The sequence below is a fragment of the Chiroxiphia lanceolata genome, chromosome 9, assembly GCF_009829145.1.
Source record: "Chiroxiphia lanceolata isolate bChiLan1 chromosome 9, bChiLan1.pri, whole genome shotgun sequence".
Classification (NCBI taxonomy): domain Eukaryota; kingdom Metazoa; phylum Chordata; class Aves; order Passeriformes; family Pipridae; genus Chiroxiphia; species Chiroxiphia lanceolata.
The window spans coordinates 12425123-12444920 of NC_045645.1; the positions used below are offsets into that span (position 1 = coordinate 12425123).

A 19798-nucleotide genomic window follows, 5' to 3' on the forward strand; every position below is an offset into this window, starting at 1 on the left:
AGAATAATGAAATTCAGACAACAGTGACCAAATGTTGTTCCGTAGAACTTTCCTTTTACAAAACAGATGAATACTCGTGGGCTCCAAAACACTGCAGGGAACAAAACTTTCAAACCTTATGGAAATAAAATAGTAAGCCTATGCAGTGACTTCATCTCCTTTATCAGATCAGAGGCATTTTCACTGGAATTGAAATGGATTTAAAAAAAAACACCAACTCTAAACAGAGGAAAAGAATTAAAAAATCCCACTGAAGCCATTAGTGAAATACTGCTTTATTTAAAAACCCCACACCCATGTGAGAAAAAGCTAAGTTTCACAGAGCTGTAGAGGGAAAAATACATCTCCATCATCCTCCTAGTTGACATAATTCTTTGTTGCATATAGAAGTGTGCTTTTAGAACACAGGAAAATAAATATTTCAGAGTTTGTGATTAAAAAGGTGATAAGCAAATGCACTGTGTGCTGTGATTGGGACAAAAGGCTATAGAAAGGGACCACAGACACTGTGGGGAGGCTGGAAGGGTTGGAATTTCTCCCTGGAGGTGCTGAGCAGTCTCGGATCTCACCGAAACCCCACCAAGTGGGTCCCCTCAGCATCCTCCCAGACTGTATTTATACATCCCTGTATTTACACAACCAGAAATACCCACTGTGCTGCTGGTGTGAGTGGAATTGCATTCATTCAAAGCCCATTGCAAAGTTAGCCACCAGAGTCAAAATAAAAGGAGCCAAATATATAAATCCAGCAGACGAGGTTTATGGGGGAACTAACCCAAACATTCAACACCAAGATTTAGTGCAGCCAAATGGTTCTAAGTAAAGGGGGTCCCTTACATCATGTTGGGTCCTGGGGGCATAGTCTCAGTTTTAGTGGCCCCCTAAACTCTGCTGATAGCAGTAAAAGTTTTACATGCAAAATGAGTGGAAAATAAGAGATGGGAGATAGTACAATATCAGGCTATAAACCCCATACCCAAACCCCATAACTTCCATGCAAATTCCACCCAGGGATCCCCAGTTCAGTTTGTCTTAACTGAGAGTCTTAAGGGTGAATTGAAATGTTGTTGGAATAAAAAGCTGTTTAAGATGCCAAATCCTTCACAAAATCCCTGGGTAGACTGGTAAGTAAATACATTGGAAAGGCAGATGCAGAGGCCACCTTGTGAACATGTCAAAGCACCAATCTTGGATCTGTTGTTCTCCTGCAAAACTTGATGTTCTCCTTCCTCTAACGACTGAAGGATTTTACTGATTCACGTGCCTGGCCACAAAGATGAGAATGTTTAGGAGGGTGGTGAAATCTCCTGTGTTCATCCTGACGGTGCCCTAGGCCTTCCCTGCAGGACTATTTACTCCCACTTGGGCCGGGGCTACCTGCAGGTGGTGTGATCATGGATTATTGAGTGGACTGTTGTTCAGTTTTCTAAACTATTGCCTTAATAGCCTCCTCCCTGAGTCGGGTTTTTTGAGGATTGGGTTAGTTGATTCCTTTTGGAAAAAGCAAACAAACTCTGTGTGAGGAACTTTGAAGTTAAGGAGGAGTTTCACCTGAAATTACCTGAGACGTTCTGCAGAAGGACAACCAACCCAAACTGAGCCGTAAATCCATTGCCTTCTTTCCAAGACTTCCCTCTGGAGCTAATGAGAAAGACAGAGATAAAATAACTGTAACTCTTTCCTCCCAAAGGATGACTACAAAGCTCAGCATGTGAAGTGTAAATACCCACACTGTGTGACTTACACACTTCTCCCTCTGACTGCACCACGTCTGCTCGTTAAATTAAGGCCTTCAAAGTGCACAGTGGAGCTCAAATGTAAGGAAATGCTGGCGTGCCAACACACAGCTCCAAAAATAAAGTAATAACAACAACAAAAGTAATAACAACAACAAAAATAAGGCATAACAAGCATGCCAATATTTGCATGTGCTATTAAGTAGTTGCTGGTGTTTGTGTCCCATTCTATCACCCTCATTTTTCCAGAAGGGTGACATTACGTGTTATGAAGGTCTGTAATTTAAGGATGTAAAGAACAGAGTCCTCCCAGTGTATATACATATACATATATATATATATAAATAATTCCAGTGTAATACACATATGAAAGAATTGTGGTCTGTTTCAAGGCTTTTCCTTTTATATTTTCCATACTCTCCTGCCAATTTTCAAAGTACTCCCAGACCACAGACTGAAGTAGATGATCTGAACAAGGCTGACCTGCACCTCCTGGTGCTCCCTGTGTCATTCCTGCCTCCAGCAGTGCTCTCTGCCACGTTCCCTAAGGCTCCTTGATCCTTTGCTTTCCTCTTAAGGCAAAGGAAAAATGCAGCCTGAGAAGGAGACAGAGCTGTTGCAAAGACTGGCACAAATGCACTGGTCTAACCTGTTGCCCCTGGAAGGGGATGTGTATCCCACTACCTATGGACATACCTTGGGCCACTCCATGATGACCTGCCTGATTCCAGTAGGGAAAGCCACGGACCAGCACTGGATTTAACTTAACTAAACCATCCCATCGAGCACCATCCATTATCTCCCCGTCCTTGGTGTCTTTTCTTAGTCCTGCTGCAAACACAAACACTGAAAACCAGCCTTAATTGTTAATAGTGTCCTGTCATATCAACCATTTTTCATGGACCTGTGAACAAAAGGAAAATGATCCTTTTTTTGCTACAGGATAGTGTAAAGTAAAATTTTTCACATGCACATTGGCCAGTATCTGTATTTCTTAAGCTGACTTTTACAGGACACCTATCACAGAGCACAAGGCATGTCTGTCTTGTATGTGCCTGTTCTCTACGCCGTGGCTAATTTCTTTTAGGGAATTCAGATTTATGCTCATATCTCTTGTTCGTTTTAAAGAAACATGTTATTATTTGTATTGCACTCACTCCTGAAATTCCACTAGAAAATGAAAAACACATCAAGTGGATAAGTCCTCACCTAAGTTAGAGAGAATCCCTCTTCTAAAGAACTGAGAGTAAGATATGTCTAAATCTTCCATCTTTTAAAAGTAACAGCAATTGTTCTCCATCTTATAATTTAAATATCTACAGTGAAATCAGATTTACACATGGTCTTTTCATGGATGCACAGATTCTAGTAATCCATGGGAAGTTCAAACCTCACTTCAGGTTCCACTCTGGAACCCTGGACAACCTGGTGTAATTCCAGTTGAATTTCAAGTGGGCGAAGGATGACTGATATGGCTTCAAATGCTGGAATCAAGAAATCTGGAATAGATTAATAGGAATATTAGTGAAAGATGGAAAGGAAAACAAGGATTCTTTTATAATGTGACATGATACTTAAGAACACACATTGTCAGTAACTACAAATGTGAAATGTTTCTCTTTTATTTTGCTGTACTTCTGACACGATTCTCTTACAATACTTTGCTTATCATCCTCTTGTGAGGTTTATTGTACTTACAAATCATTCCCAGACAGCTTCTTTGCTATCTTTTCATTAAACCAAAAAAAAAAGAATAAAAAAGTTTTGTGTGTAATACATTTTCCCTGCGGGAACTAATTCCACAAAGATATTGACTACAGGCCTTTCGTTGTTTTAAAATATGTGGACATGGACCAAATGGTTGATTCTTCTCCCCAGAGTCACCTTCTAGAGCTTTATCTGTGCACTCCATCTCCAAAGCCACGTAGGAGAAACCCTAATTTGTCCTCCCAAGCCAGTTACTTGTCCTTACCTTGGCTACTTTTTGCCATCACTAAGGATTCTCTGTGCTATCCGTTTTCTGGTGTTCAGGCTGTGTCCACTCTATTCCTTTGTTCAATATATTTTTAGCCCTTCCACTGTGGGCTGACAGACTGCAGCATGTTAAAGCAGGGAGAATATTTGTATTGATTTCCAAAGGCTGCAGATTGAGAGCAGATGTACCAGGCGCTCCCCAAACGTATGGTTTAACTTTCATTTCTGTGCTGTGCTGAACAGTCTGAGCCAGGAAGTGATTTAGATTTGCTAATTGCATGGACTTTGGTAGATTTGCAGCTAAAAATAAGTGGTTTGTTTTTTAATTATAAATGATTTATCCTCTCACACTGCATGTAGCTAAATGAAAACTTGGAGAATCTGCTTTTAGTTTCTCCATCTGCCATAGCGTTTTTTGGTATCGTTAGGCCAGGAGTGCCCAACTCAGAGGGATCTGGATCTCATGGACATTTCACTTCATTGCACAACAAACAGAGAGGTGAAGGAAACACTTTGGTGTTGCAGCTGAAGAAGTGTAACAGCAGGTTGCTGCCAAAAGGATAACTGAAGGTCCTGGAGAAGGGTCCCACTTGCCTTTGCTGGCTCCAACACTCCAGCAGCTGTGGGGAACTGACCCAGCTGGCTCATCTGGAGGAACATCGCTCCTATTTTCTCTCATCACAGGTTTAGTTGAACGGCCTTGCCTGGGTGAATGTACAGGAAATAAAAGAGATTTTTCCTTGCTGTTAGATCAGTCAGAAGTAACGTGAAATGTCACTTCAGAGGGTCAGGGCAGGCAAGCCTGGGCTGGTGCTGCAGCAATCCAACCCCAGCTGCACGGCCTGACCTTCCCACTGGCACCAGCTCAGGTATTCCCTGTCTACATGATAAGTGTCAGGACCCTGAGGGCTCTCATTGCTCTTAATGACTGACCACCCTCAGCTGGGGCCTCCAACCCCACCCTTGCCCAGAGGCTCTCTTTAAGCTCAGCTCTGACCCCCCCCCCCTTAGCTCCTGCCTAGGAGGGGAAGTCTGTCACTCCCTCATCCCTGCGCCTGGCTATGGACCCTCCTGGGCTGGACACTGAGGTGTGGATGGACTTCCCTGCTTGACCTCAGACCTGTCTTATCCCTGCAGACCTGCTGGAATGGTTTGTGAGGAGTGGGCCCTGACCTGTAGCTGACTTCTCAGCGTGATGTCAAACCTTGCCTGATGATCCAGACTCTGGCTGGACCCAGGCCTGCCTTGTTCACCTCAATGGGGAGTAGTGGTTTAAGGACCTAAATTGGCAGAAACACCAGCACCACCAGCTGATAGTCCTTTCCATGTGTCACATCAGATCCTAGAACAGTATCCAGTTTGGCTTACCTCTTCCATTTAATTTATGTCTGTATATTGGTGAGCTTTCACAAGGAAGTAGATAATCTCTTGTCCTTGTCCTCCCTGGTGTGAGGAGGAATATGTGTATGTGTGAGGAGAAGGTAGTTCCAGACCTCAATCTCCTTCCCCAACGTGCAGCCAGATGCTTATCTGGGTTTCTTCCTTCTCTTGAAACTCTATTAGTGTCTGACAAGAAATACAAGATTCATATGGCACAAGGCAAGCCTAAGGGATCTGATCTAGCAGGAAGTGAGAAGGAAATTCCTTTAATCTTGTCCTTGTTTCCACTCTGCTTATGAGCTTTTTATTAAACAGTTGCTGACTTTTGAAATCTTAAACCTAATCTAAGCATCCCGGGAATGTGATCATTCTCCTGAATGGAAAGTAGTTATCACTCCTGGAGCTTCAATGAGCTTTGGCAGTGTCCTGTCTCTTTTTCAGGAAGGGTTAGGAGAAATCAGTCTATTCAATGTTGATTTCACTTAGGCGAAATTCCACCTCTGCTCTGGAGCCAGGCTGGGAGAGCTGGGGGTGTTCACCTGGAGAAGAGAAGGCTCCAGGGAGACCTCAGAGCCCTTCCAGTGCCTAAAGGGGCTCCAAGAGAGCTGGAGAGGGACTTTGGACAAGGGCCTGCAGGGACAGGACAAGGGGGAATGGCTTCCCACTGCCAGAGGGAAGTGGGTTATTGGGATGGGATATTGGCTGTGAGGGTGGTGAGGCCCTGGCACAGGTTGCCCAGAGAAGCTGTGGCTGCCTCATCCCTGGAAGTGTCCAAGGCCAGGTTGGGCAGGGCTTGGAGCAACCTGGCATAGTGGAAGGTGTTCCTAGACTTATGAGTTTCTAACTGACTGTAAAAATAGGAGATACCCAGTAAATCTGAAATGTTGTGAGGGGAAAATTAGAAGCTTTTAACTATCAACTCATGTATGAAGAACAGTGGAGAAATCATTTTTCTGCACTGCTGGCTCTCAGGTTCTTTGCCTGTTTCAATGGGAAGACTCTAAAAAGTAGAACACATCCATGGATCTCAGTGGGATAAACTTAAACCATGTAAGACTGATCATCTGCCCTCCCCATAGCCATGGCTGTATCTGGGCAGTGAGTGATGTCCCTTCCAGGACTGAACAAAACTGGATGGACTGTGCCTGGAAAAGTTTAGATTTGTCGGACACCAGGAGAATTTCTTCATGGAAAGGGTCGTTAAGTATCCCTGGGGCTGCCCAGGGAGGTGGTGCAGTCCCCATCCCCGGAGGTGTCCAAGGAACGACTGGACGTGGCACTCACTGCTCTGGGCTGGGCGACACGGTGGGGATCGGGCACAGGCTGGACTCGATCCTGGAGGGCTTTTCCAACCTCAGTGATTCTGTGAAAAGCGTTTCCCCCGCAAGTACAACAATCCCACGGACTGGAATTACTATCTGAGGAGCAGCCCCTCGGGAAGGGACGATATCCCCAAGTGCCGCCTTCCAAGCTCGGCTCCGAGGACGGGCGGTCCCTGCACGGCGCCCCGGCCCCGCCGCTCTGATGGGGGATAAAATGGCGGCGGCGGCCGAGCGGCGCGGGACAGGAGGGGGCGCTGCGGGCCCGGGCAGCGTGGGGCAGGCGGGCGGTGACAGCGGGAAGGGGCTGAGGGAGGCGGAGGTGGCGGCTCCGCGCTCCCTTCCCCGCCCGCGCTCCCTTCCCCGCCCGCCGGCACAGCGCGGGACGGAGGAGCGGCGGCCCCGCGGTGGATGCGGGAGCAGCGCCGGCTCAGGAATGCAGCAGCCGGGCGGCGCGGACCGGAGCCTCCCGCTGCTGCTCCCGCTGCTCCTGCTGCTGCGCGCGGGCAGCCGCGCCGAGCCCGGGGACGCCACGCCAGGTAAGGGGGCACGGCGGGGATCCCGGGGCGGGATGTGCCGAGCGGCGCCGAGCCCGCGGTGCTGAGGGGCGAGGGCAGCGCAGCCCGGCGGCCTCGCCACCTCCCGTTAACGAACTCGGGGGCTTACACTCGGTCTGGATTTAATTGCTTCGTAAAAAAGCTCTTTCCGAGTGTTCGGGCCGGTAACTGTTCCCGGCGTAACTATTCCCAGGCGGTCCCGCTTTGCGGTCCGTGATTGATGGTGCCCGAGGTGCGTTTATCCCACTTGTGACTTGTGCTTTAGATCCAGCTCGGGGGGGGGGGGGGGGGGGGGGGGGCGCGATGTTTTGCCATCTCGCTCCCCTTGTATCCCTCCAAAATGTATATCTGTTTATTTATCTATTTATATTTATTTATTTTTACCAACAGCCTCTTCCGTTTGGTTTTAACAACTGATACTTATCCCGCGATCCCTCTGTTTTATCGGGGTTCTGGTTTCAACCTTTTTTTGCCAGTGATTTACGTGTAAAGGGTAGCGTAGCACATGCATAAAGGGACCTCGGGGTTGGGATAGCTGGAATTGGGCAAGGACTGAGTCCTCGGGGCCAAGTCAGTAAAAAGTGAGCAGTGTTTTTGGACGCCTGCATGAGAATTTCAGTAAGAGTTGGATGTTCGTGAACTCCGGCTCCTTAAAAGTGTTTTATGGTGGGCACTTAAATCACGAGCCAGTTCTGAGAAGTCCTGGTTGTACTTAGTGTTTCAGAAGGTGAAAAAGTGAATGCTGAAGAGATAAAGCTGATTGAGTTTCAGTTCAGAACTGAAAAAAGCCAAAATGTAAGCCAAGGGATATTGCAGATATAGTGGGATAACTGCCTTTAAAAGTTGGTCATAGCTAACGGATACAACCCTTGTCGTATCCCTGTGCCTGAATTTCGGTGTTTCAGGGTGTCCCTAATGATGCCATTACCTGGGACTGTGTGTTAGGAGTGGATGTTTGAATGACTTCCCGATATCCCAGTCTCCTGCTGCAGATTCAATGGCTGGATGAGTTCTGGCTTAGCGTAGGAATTCTTCATGGCATCTCAATGGGAAAGTTTTCAAAAGTTGTTTTCTAGTGTCCCCAGGGAATGCTATGTGTGCTTAACAAATAGCTATATTTTTTTAAGGGAAAAAAAAGTCCTTCCCCCCCTCCCCCCCGTTTTTGAGATAATTTCAAAACCTTAGGGTCATAATATGAATTTTTGTGGGTTTCTAAGAGTCTGAAAGAGAAAAAAACCCCATGAACATAAAGCACCTGATCTCATTGGGTCCAAAACTGGCCATTTCTTATTTACTGTGAATTCTGCTGGGAAACATCTTTCATTGTATGAATTCATCTTTATGTGTGACTTAATATAGTCATTATAGTACAAGTTGCACCAAGAGGGGCTTCAGCTCAACATATGAAAGATTTCCAAGATGAGACTGGATAATCTCAGCTGGGCTCCCTTTCCCACATGAGGTTGGACAAGGTGATCTTTCCAGTTCCCTTCCAACCTGGACTGTGATCTGTGATTATGTACAGTTACTTTCCACACTGAAGTATTTCCTGTATTTTAAGTAATATCTCTGGCAAATGCTTACAATGTTGATTCATGGGAACATCAAGTGATTTATTTATTTTTTTTTATAGATAGACATCTATCACGTTACAACCACACACTGTGTTTTCCCCCAAACTTGTTAAAGATCTGCGTTTTGTGGAAGAATAAGGGAAGCTGAACATCTAACACTAATTAAAAAAAAAAAAAAACAAAGAAAGAGAAAGCTATCATAAAACTTCTTACAAATTTCTTTAAGGTAACTAGAATGGTTGGGTAAACAGATTCTGCACCAGACATACAGAACCCTTCAGTCCCTGCCTTTTAAGACTGATATTTTTAAAAACAGAATGTGGACCACTGTCTGCTGGTGCTCCCTTTTTGTCCATGAGCAAAACAACCTGAAAGGTGCATTTTCCCTTGTACATTCCCACTGTCTTCAATGCTCTTCCCAAGGTGCTCATGGGCTGGCCCAAGTGTTCTGAATTAAAGCACAAAGGTAATGTCAATATAAGCAACAGGAACTCTCCACTTGGATGTTTTTTGCAGTATGTGACTCTGGATATTCCCAGTTCAGCTTTATTATTATTATTATTATTATTATTATTATTATTACTATTATTATTATTATTATTATTGCAGATCATGTAACTTTGTGAGGAGTCACAATGGAAGAATCATTAATAGTGTAAAAACATTTTAAAAGCGTGTAGTAAACCCACAGATGTCTAGATCATGTTTTAGATTATAAGTACTGCTGATTTCCCTGAAACTTGTGAGATAAAGTTCCCCAGCTCTTGATTAGTCCCTGTGGTTAATTGTTTCATCCATGGGTCACAGGCTGCTGGTTCAGCCACAATCCAGGAACGAGTTTACAAACAAACAAAATGCTTTTGTTGCCTTAAGCCTCTTAGAGGATGAGAGTAGATGTCACTGTTTGAGCTTGTAGTCCGGTATTTTTTGACACAAGTGGCTTGAAGTATCAGCAAATTATCTTCAGGACACCATTTCTTTGTTTCTGTAATTAACATCTACTGCAACTGCTGTGTTAATTATGTACTCACAGGGATTTAAAGCACTGCAAATGAGAGCTGGGCAGGGGAGTGTTTTAAAGCTTGTGTTTGGATTTAAGTAGGCAAAGAGAGGGGGGGAAAAAAGAGCTTCCCTGAGGTGTGACACTGGATCCCACTCTTTGGAAACAGATGTAGAAATGCAGAAGTCTTCTGAGACTGAAAAGAGCACCTCAGAATTGAAAACTCTTTTAAAACGTCTCTAACTAAATGCAGCTGCTTTGCACACAGTGATTGTCTTGCAAGCCAGAAATATGTAGAAAGTTAACTCACACAAAAGAAAAAGTGTAAACCTTTTCTTCCCCAAGCCTTGTAAAAAACCCCCTCGGTCAGCCTCAATTGCGAATTTGATGTTCACAGTTGTGCATGTTTTGAAATGTTGTATCCTAAGGAACAATTTTTAGGACTCTGGCTGACTCTTGAGCTGGAGTTATTTTCTGCTGCAAAGCCCTGAGGTTTATCTGCTGTGTCAGAGTGATGTTCTCACCTTGCTGTGGGTATCCAGGTAATCTGTGCCGGTGCTTCACAGGGGAAATTGCTCCCTGAACCAAAGGAATTTGGGCAGCCCTGGCACAGCTGGAGAGTCTCACACCCAGCCTTGTGGAGGTGGAGGTGTGACAGGGATAACCCAGCTTGAGTTTTGACAGTGACTCCTACGCCTTGGAACACTTAAATGAATATCAGATGAAGTTATTTTATTCTTAAGATGCTGGTTTTGATCCAAGTTTCTGCTCTTAAAAATCAGCAAAGTGGGGGCTGTGTCTTAAAACCAACTCGCTAAAGCTGAGCTTAAAGAAATTAATTTGGGGCTGGGACAGCTCCAAACAGTTGAATAGTTAAGTGACTTTGTAGGGCTTCTTCCATCCTGGTTTCTTTTTCATTCTAATTGTGGAGATATTGAAAGTCAAGGAATCTGCACATTTTTAAATGGAACAATAGTGAAATGAATGTGAGAGCAGTTGTCTGTGATTCTTTGGAAAGAATAACAAAATCCTGGTGTTAGCTGAAGGATGCTTCTGTAGGTTTGGTGATTGCAGTTTTACACACTTTGTGGTAAAAGAAATGGTGTAAAATACCTGAAATTTTACATTTGGTGTAAAATTTCATTTGGTCAGGTGCTGCAGGAGAAGTTACAATTTTTTCTGTGTGTTTACAAGCAGAGTCACTGCTGTCCCTGCCGGGAGTGTGGTATGTGAGAGGCTTGGACATGTTTAAGGTCATTTAATTGGCCTGAAAAGACGATGCACAGGAGGGCTATGGAGTTTGCTAAGGTGGAAAAATAGAATAATTTCAGCTTAAACAGACACCACTGGTGTGTTATATAATAATAAAGCTCTAAATATTACTAGTATTCAATAGTAAAGTTCTTTTAGGTCTCCCTGGGAATATAATGTAAAATAAAAGAACTTGCAGATATTTGGAATCTACTGCAATGTGATATTGAAAATGATGCTCTGCCAAAGTCAGGCAGCTTGGGAAAAAGAAGTAGCTTGGGAAAGGAACCCTTTAGTGAGGGAAAGCAATAAGGCAGACTCCTCAGCATACTTCCATGCCAGCATCCCGTAGTGAGGAAGATTGCTTTCCAGGATCTCCTCCTGAAGTGGAGACATTGGAGTGCCACTGTTTCCAAGTAAATCTGCACAGCACTACATGAAAGGAAGTGGCTGGTGGCTCGTGAAGGGAATCCTGTGGCGTGTATTGGTGGGATGGAGACAGACTTGGAGGATCGTTATTAGATAGGATTTCTGAAGAAATAATGCGGAGTGGTCACCGACAGGGACAGAGAGGCAGGCACTGCCCTGGAGGAGGAGCTGACAGGTACAAATGAGCTGTGGGGCCAGGGCCCTGTTCCAGCAGGGCTGTGTACAGAGCTGGGCTCTTTCTACTGTGTTTCAACAAGTCATTACCTGGAGTTCCTGCCCAAGGCAGAGGCAGAAGAAAGCTCAGGTCAAGTCTGCTTTGTTACATCTTTTGAGTTTCACAGAGTAATTGTGTTTGAGATCCTGCTCTAACAAAGCCCTTTGAGAGCTGTGTGGAGGCTGTGCCTGTGTGGTCAGAGTGTGCTACAGAGCACCTTCACAGGAGGGCAAGAACAGCAAAGCAGGGTCTCCTGCAGGCAGTGTCCTGTGTCACTGCTGTCAGCAGGGGCTGGGCAGTGTGACCCTGTGGCTGGGACAGGCCACTTTGGTGCTGCTGGTCCAGGCACAGCTTAACCCAACCAGGCCTTTCTGAGACTTCTGGTCTCTTCACTCTTGTGACCAGTGACAGGACTCGAGGGAATGGCATGGAGCTGAGCTGGGAGAGGTTTAGGTTGGATATCAGGAAAAGATTCTTCCCCCGCAGGGTGGTTGGGCACTGAACAGGCTCCCCAGGGCAGTGGTCACAGCACCAAGGCTGCCAGAGCTCAAGGGACAGGGGGGGATTGCTGGGGTGTCTATGCAGGGCCAGGAGCTGGACTGATGATCCTGATGGGCCACTTTCAACTCAGGATATTTTATGATCCTGTGATGTCACATTGGAGACAGGGATCCTGAGCATATCTGTGGTGTTTTGGGAACACTGAAGGCAAAGGAGATCTGTCTGGCCTGGTCAGGGAAAGTTAAAAAAAAAAAAAAAAAAGGCAAGTCCCTGTATGTGGAGACAAGGCACACTCCCAAAGAGCTGGAGCAGAAGTGCTGATAACTTTGTGCAGATGTTGCATGGTTTTTATAAGCTCTGCTGATGCCCTGATCTGGCCTTACAAAGCTGTGCTTTCACTCACTAACAGATATTTGGACCCAGCTTTATGTTCAGGCTTTGCCATCCCAACATTCAATGGGGAAGTTTCATAACTAGATGAGTTTTTGAGAAAAGCTAGTGGAGGCTCCAGGGGAAGCCTGTGTTTTATTAAAAGCTTTTTTTCAATCTGCTCAGGTCACATGTTGAAACTGATACTGCACGAGGGCTTCCTGTGACCTTGTGCTCCTTTCCTCCAAGGGGTGTCCCTTGTGTGTCCTTCTGTCCCGTTCCCAGATGCTCTGTCTGTCTGCAGCAGAGCTCTGAACATCTGTGGATCCGGGAAGAGCTGGAATGGTGGAGCTCTGTGTCGGAGCACAGCAGCAGGCCATGGGAAACGGGAAGATTGGAGATAAGCACGGAAAAACGTTCGGCATCTTTATAACCTCCTCACACATTCCCTCCGGAGACTGGGAATATGCTTTTCTTACCCTCAGAATTTGAGATTATCTATGGAAGGATATGCACTTCCACATTCACAGTGTGAACATTCCTCTTCAGACAGCTGTTGTGTCCCCCTCTGAAGGAGGTGACCCAGTCCCTCCTGAAGATGTTAAGCCAAGCTTTAAAGGACAGATGGTGTAAGTGTGATGAGCTGTCTGAGACAGTCCACAGTGTGGCTGGTCAATACAGACCACCATGGCTAGTCCTTCAGGGAAACTGCCTCAGTGTGAGAAACATGCTGGAGAAGGAGGGATTTGGGTTTGTGTGGCCTTAGTTTCAAAACTCATGGGGACCTTTAGCTCTTACCATGTTTATGTCCGTGTTTGTGGAATGTGGAACTTGGAGATGGAATTTGTTTTCTTCCCGTTGAAGTCTGTTTCTCAGTAATTCTGCCTTCCAAGATAAGTGTCATTGTGAACAGAGCAGCCTGTAAGAGAAAACAGAAGCTTGGCCAAATGATAAAAAAAAAATTAAAATCAACGTTAGAACTAAGACTAGATTGATTTTTAATCAAGTGAAGTTCTCTCTGCAAAGCTTCTGTTACCTCACCTCCCTTCACGGAGAGGGATCATCCTCCTTGTGCGGGGAATATCGGTCACCTGTGACACCTCTATAGAGTTCATGTGTATCTGAGCACTGTGGAGTCTACACTGTATTACAAGGGATGTTGCCTCTCCCAGTTTTTCCTGTAGTAGGTGAGTTATCATGGGTGAACATCTCTTCTCCAAAATTAACTTGGCTTCAGATAAAAGGAGGTGTCTTTGTAATTGTTTTGTTTACTCCGAAGCAGTTGATGTGCTGTATAAGTAACAAGCGTTGTATGCATTTTCATTTTAGGATTTTTTTGTATATGTTAATTATTCATTCCATATGTTTTGATTTTTCTTTCTAAAGCACATTATCTCTCTGTGAATTTCCTGCAAATCTGTAGCATGATGGAGACATCCCTTTTTCTCCAGAACGTGCTGAGTGGAGAGAGCACCACGTTGAGCTCTGCTTTCAGTGTGTTTCACCTAAAATGACAAGAGGTCATTTAATTCCCAGTTGATTGTCAGGAAGATGGATTTATATCATTAAATGCTTTCAGGAGGCCAGGGAATATCAGTAGGTGGATCTTTGCTGGCATCTCTGAGCCTGAAACACTTCATGCTCACGATGGGACGTTTTTGAACTGAGGGCCCCTGACTTTTACATTCACTTTTCTTGGCAGCCTGTCAGAGCACAAGTCTGGCAACCTTTGTAAGTGAGATGCAACAAGCCTCACTTATTTTAGCTATTGCTCTGTCACTGTGTTTTTAATTTACTGTAATTTAATAACTGACACAATGCTGGAATAAATAAATGGGCTGTGAACATTCTCATAGACCTTGGAAGTCCAGCTCAGGGCAAGATTTAGCTTTTAATTAACACTGTCCTTGAGATTTATTGTTAAAATTGTATCCTTTAAAATAAGTGAGTCTGAAGTTGATTAAGAGATGAATAATTGAAACCTGGTGTGGGCTAACAGGCTGTATTCTAGTGGATACAGCAGTGGAGGACCACTGGAGCTCTACACTCCTTTCTCCCAGGTTCTGGGTCATTCCCTTGCCAGGCCATGAGTTGGATGTTGTTGTTACCCTTTCTGTGTATGATCTATTGCTCTGTGTTGAAAACGTGTGTTCTTCATGCCAGTAAGAACAGTAGCATCTTACATGTGTATAAAGTAGGCTTTTAGAACAGCAAAGGGCTCCAGCTAAAAACTGTTGGAGGGTTTTTACTGCTTTTAGTCCTCACTGCTATGTAAATTCTCCAAAAAGATGCCCAGGCAAGAGAAGAATCTGTAAAAGAATCCTCTCACTATAGAGGAATTTTAGTCATTAGCAAAATTCTATTTCATCAGGGACTAAAAGAAGATGTTCTCCTGCTTTTCTTCCATTACACAGGGAGAAATGATATCTGATTTGCCATTTTTCCTTGGAGAGTCTGTTTGTAGGATGTGATTTATGTTCTTGCATTCTCTGTGATTTTTTTTTTTTTCAAACAATCTTTTTTTAAATTCCAATGAGTATTTCTAACTTACAACTGGTGCTGTAGTGAACCCTGAGCAGTAGTAAAAGGTTCACAATATTTAATGTGCTGAACTTGGACATTCCATATGAACTTTTCTCTTAAAATCCGTGATCTCTTACTTTTCATAGCAGCAAATGTGGTCCTGATATGAGGAGCTCTGTGATCAACCCTTCTCATTTCAGGCTGAAAATCTCCAGGGAATGTCGAAGTCAGACTGATTTGGTTTATTTTGTTGGCTGCGCTGTTCAGGGTGAGACAGATTAGGCTGGACATTAAGCAACTGGCCCATTCCTTCCTCCCTGAACTGATTTTAATGGGGAGCCACATTTATCACTGATCACACTTGTGTCTCTGTGGTTCTGTAGATCCTAATAATTCAAGTTGTTTGATCTGTCTTGCAAATTTAAAAAGTTGATAGCTGGTACTGGGGGGAGGAGGCAATGGTCTTCTCGATGTCGACAGCAGGTACAGTGAATTTTCAGTGAACTCACCCAATAAAGGAGCAGAGACCACCTGCAAACTCACTGCTTTTCCTTGCCATAAGCCCTTGGTGGGTGACAGAATCTCATGGTGAGTGCCACAAGTGGAAATGGCTTCTGTAAACGTGGGACCTCTACAAGGATTTTTGGGAACCTGAACATCAAAGGCTGCTCTGTTGTCATTTGTGAAGCATGTTCAGTTCTATCGTCCCAGGTCATTCTGAAGACTGAAGCACTGGGTGAATTTTTTGGTCTCTGACATATTTATCATGAAGTACCTCTGGTATAATGGTCCCATCCAGCTTTAAAAATGCATAGGTAGCTCCAAGAGCAATCCCCTTTTTCAGGAAGATTTTGACTGAATGCAGCACCAAAGTCTTAACTAGTTGTTCTTCCTCTGTCAGTAGATGAGTGAAACCGTTGCCTCAGGCATCCCAGACCATCCAGCAGGGTCACAGCAGGGACAGCAATGCTTTGGGAATACCCCAGTTTAGGGTTCTGCAGAGGTTCCTACATTAGGTGGTGTTTATTTTTTTGTCAGCTCTACAGAAATCCCCTCCCCAAACCCTGTAATTGTCGGATGTTCTGTTATCCTATTCCTCCTGCCAGTTATTATCTCCTGAGATTATCAAGGGTAACTTCACATGGACTAATTGTAATAACTGAAAGGGCCCGAGGGCAAGAATTCTGTCTCGGTGTTGCAAGAAGGGGATTAGGTGTGTATATGTTCTGTGTAATTTGTGAGAGGTGTCTCTGTAACATCTGTCAGAAGAACTGTAAAATCCCTTGAAATGTTGCAAAGGATAGATATGTGGTGATAGGAGGCTCAACTTTCTTCAGCTTTTGTTGCATTATCCCACTGAAGCTGATTTAATACACTTTTTTCTCCCCTTGCCTGTATAAGCTGGTGTCAGGCTCCTTGAGAAGGCACTTATGTTCTTGAAGGATTATTGTGCTAATTTAGCTTTCATTTCATCAGGTATTAAGGCTTGATATTATCCTGCTATTTGTAACTCTGCTCTTACTGTAAATTACTGCCACCAGAGATGGTTGGGGATTACAGTGACTGAGGTGAAGGAAGGAAATACTAATTTTTGATCTACTTACTTTGTTCTTTTAAAGATCCTACAAGTGGTTACGGGCTCAGTCATTCACTAATGCTGATTAATATAATCTGAGCAGCAGAACCTGGCAGATTTTCTGCTTGGGTCCTTTGAAAATACATGTAATGAATCTTTTAGTAAATGTAGTGGGCAGTTGCTTTCAGGCAGTTGCTGCAATATTTCCTGTGTAAAGGGATCCCTGCTCTGCTGGACTGGTGATGGGAGGTTCTGTCCTGTCGGAAATAACAGGCTGGATTCATGGCATCTTCTCCTTACAAATATCTTTTTCTCATGATCAGTGTTTTGTGTGACCAGCACTGGATTTGTATTTGTTCTGTAGTATCCCTGGATTCCAAGTTGTTTCTTCCAAACTGTAGCATAATAAGTAATCCAGGTGTCTGAAGCTAGTCAGCATATCTGTTTTATTTAAATAAAGGGTAAAGGTGAGTTACTACCCTTTAAAAAAAGACTTGTCTATCTTAATTTTGGCCTGAGTAGAATCACTCTATAAGTTTTCTTGGGACTTGTGGGTAAAACAGAGCCACTTTCCACGTGAAAGTGATGATGTGCCCACCCCTGCTGTGGGATATTATTGCTCTAAAAGAACTCGAAGTAGGAACTCATTCCTGCTAATGATGGTATTTGCTCCTTATTTTTAAAACCAAATCCACTTTTTCCCATAGAAACTGCTTTTGGTGCTTTGTTTCCAGACACACTTTGTCCAGTAGTGAGCCAGGGGAGTCCCCTTACAGTGCAGAGTGTCCTGGAATATCTTATTCTGCAGAACAGGGGAGTGTAGTTCTTCCCTTTGACTTTACTGGGACTCAAAGTACACGTGGGGCTTTAAAGACCTTCCAAATGTCTGGTGGTACCATGGAGATGGGTTTTTTATGTGGGAAAACTGGCAAATGGGGCCAGCTTGGAGTTCACGTTCCAGAGATGGGAAATATCTGCTGCAGAACGTGTGAAATTGGAATACTTGGGATTTTGTCTTCAAGCAGGATCTAGTGTTGCCTTTGCTTCCTGCCTCAGGTGCCATGGGAGGAGGGATGGCTTTGATCCCTGCTGTGGTGTGTGGCTGGCTCAGTTTCCAGGGATGAAAGACAAGTGTCACTTCCAGCACAGGCCATGTGAGCTGTTCTTCCATGGAGAAAAACAGTGCTTGGCATGCAGGAAAAGTAGCTGCTCAGAGGGGATTGGATTTCTCCAGACAAAATATTATTTGCATGACTTTCATACCATAATAGGGTTAAAATGAACAATCAAATGGTTGCACTTGTTGTTCCATATTTGTTCTCGTGCCATCCACCAACCTAATCCATAATATCCCGCTTTTTTCCTCAAAAAATCTATACTGGGAAATTAAAAGGCATCTCATCTGCCTTTTGTATAGAATTCAGTCAAATCCTAATGAAAAGATACTGCTTGTTTCTATGAGAAATATTTCTCAGACTGAATGTGGGACTTGAAATAAATTCCAAATTTTAAGTCCATTTGTACGTCAGGAAAACATTTACAGTATTTGATGAAACCTGTTGCTGTTTGAGACAATATTTGTTCCTGAAGCCCATATTTAGTAACTGCATGTGCAATTCAAGGAGATAATAGTTCTCTGAGCAGGAACTTTTCACATTTTGGAGGAATATAAAACGATAAATAAAGGAAGTGGTTAATGCTATGCATTTAAATCAGCTCTCTTGGTTGGGAAACCACTCCTGGTTTAGTCTCTTACGTGGCTTTTTTGGCTTTTATTAGTTTTCTCGTCGCTGTATAGAGTTCTGCAGTGACTGATTTTTGTCTATGCAGGAAAAGGATTTTATAATGTTCAGGATTTTTCTGTTTTGCCTGAATCTATCAAACATTTGTTCAGATGAAGTCAAATGGAAAACAACTTCAAGTGTCTCTTTCCCCTCTCCCAAAGTCTGATCCTTGGCAGAATTTGCTGGTTTGAGCCAAACTGGGAAACATTTTGGATACTTTGTGTTCATTCATCTTTGATGTTTGGGATTTGGGACTTCAGTGGTTTATTTTGGATATAAGCCCAGTGGAAATGTGCTGGAAAAGGGGTGCACCTGGCAGGGGAGCCTCTGACAGCCCTTTTCTGATCTGCACCAACAGGTTCTGTCCTGGGCCAGTTTAATCTAAGATATTTCTTGGTTTCCATGTCATTTCTGGATACTGGTGTGTCTGAAGATGCAGGATACAGGAGGGTCACCCCTGGTGAGCACAAATGCTAAATATTTGGGAATTCAATGCTAGTGCTGCTTGCCAGGGTGGATTTTTGTTATTTTCTCGTGTTTTAGTGATGAACTTGCCCTCTGTGGAACTGGATTGTTTAAGACTGGGTGGCCAAACGACCTACACTGGACTTTGAGAGTTACACAGTCAGAAATGCTGAGAGAATCGAAAGCATCTTCCCACAGTGCAGCTGCTTTTCCACTCACATTCTTTCAGGAGTTGCAGAGCACACTTGGGACCGTGGGTCTGCTCTGATGGATCATTTCTATTGGCAGCTCCGAGTCCTGAGGGGTTGTTTGGGTTTCAGTGTATTCTTGTGTCAGCCAACAACTGCTCCAAAGGTTTCTATTAACATCCCTTTAATTTTGGGACGTGCTTTGCTTAACTGGGGCTTTGAAGTCCCAGGCAGATATTTTGAGCAAACCTGTTCTTCCTTACGCTGATGGAAATGCAGAATAAATGCATCCCGTGACTGATGCTGGTAATAAATTGTTGGAGAGCCCATGATTTGAAAGCTTCCAGTTCTTTTGGTTCAGCAAGAGTCCACATTTCTTGACTTTCAAGCACACTGCAGGTCTTGCCTGCTCATCTGAGCTGCTTAATAAAGAGTGGGTGGAGGGCCCATTAATGACAGTGCAGTTTCCAATGCTTTTTTTCTTTTTTTTCCCATATTTTAGTGAGTGGGGTTATTAAAAAAAATAAATGAATCCATCTGGCCCACTTGGAGCAGGATTGCACATGTTCACGTGCCCAGCCTCTGGAACGGTATTAGCAAATGAAAAATCTGCAATATTATTTGGTGTGGCGGCTGAAATGATTGACCTGTTTTTCCTTCAAAACCTTTGCTTATATTAGAAGCTTTATATCTCAAATAAAATTAGTTTTATGGGAACTGGAACTATACTTGTGATGGTTTAGTTTAGAAAAGTAATGTCAACACCCCAAAGGATTTCTGGGCTTTGATTTTCCCGGTGTCCAATGGAAGCCTTTGGTAGGGGCTGGATAATGTCTCATTCTGACTCCTGTTGCAGCACACAGAGAAGTGTCTTGACAGCTTCCAAACCAATAATGTCTTACTTATGTTTCAATATATGAATAACAGCCCAGGCTTTCTAGAGATTATCTTGTTGTAC

At 44.0% G+C, this 19798-nt stretch overlaps 1 protein-coding gene and 1 long non-coding RNA gene across 3 annotated transcripts in view; one reads left to right on the plus strand and one right to left on the minus strand.

Moving 5' to 3' along the window:
• Positions 1-263: 263 nt before the first annotated feature.
• Positions 264-3231, minus strand: LOC116790976. 2 transcript variants are annotated; one of them, XR_004358573.1, is made up of 4 exons: positions 3074-3231; positions 2433-2640; positions 1562-2332; positions 264-1377 (listed from the first exon to the last, which is right to left on the minus strand). It is a non-coding gene; the product is annotated as an uncharacterized LOC116790976 (long non-coding RNA). The 2 variants fall into 2 exon arrangements; XR_004358572.1 differs by having other exon boundaries at positions 2433-3231.
• Positions 3232-6845: 3614 nt separating this feature from the next.
• The window catches only part of ROR1 (receptor tyrosine kinase like orphan receptor 1), a 146855-nt gene continuing 133902 nt past the window's right edge, over positions 6846-19798 (plus strand). The window contains exon 1 of the mRNA XM_032696573.1: positions 6846-6948. Coding sequence (XP_032552464.1) covers positions 6846-6948 — 103 coding nt within the window. The remainder of the gene's footprint in view (positions 6949-19798) is intronic.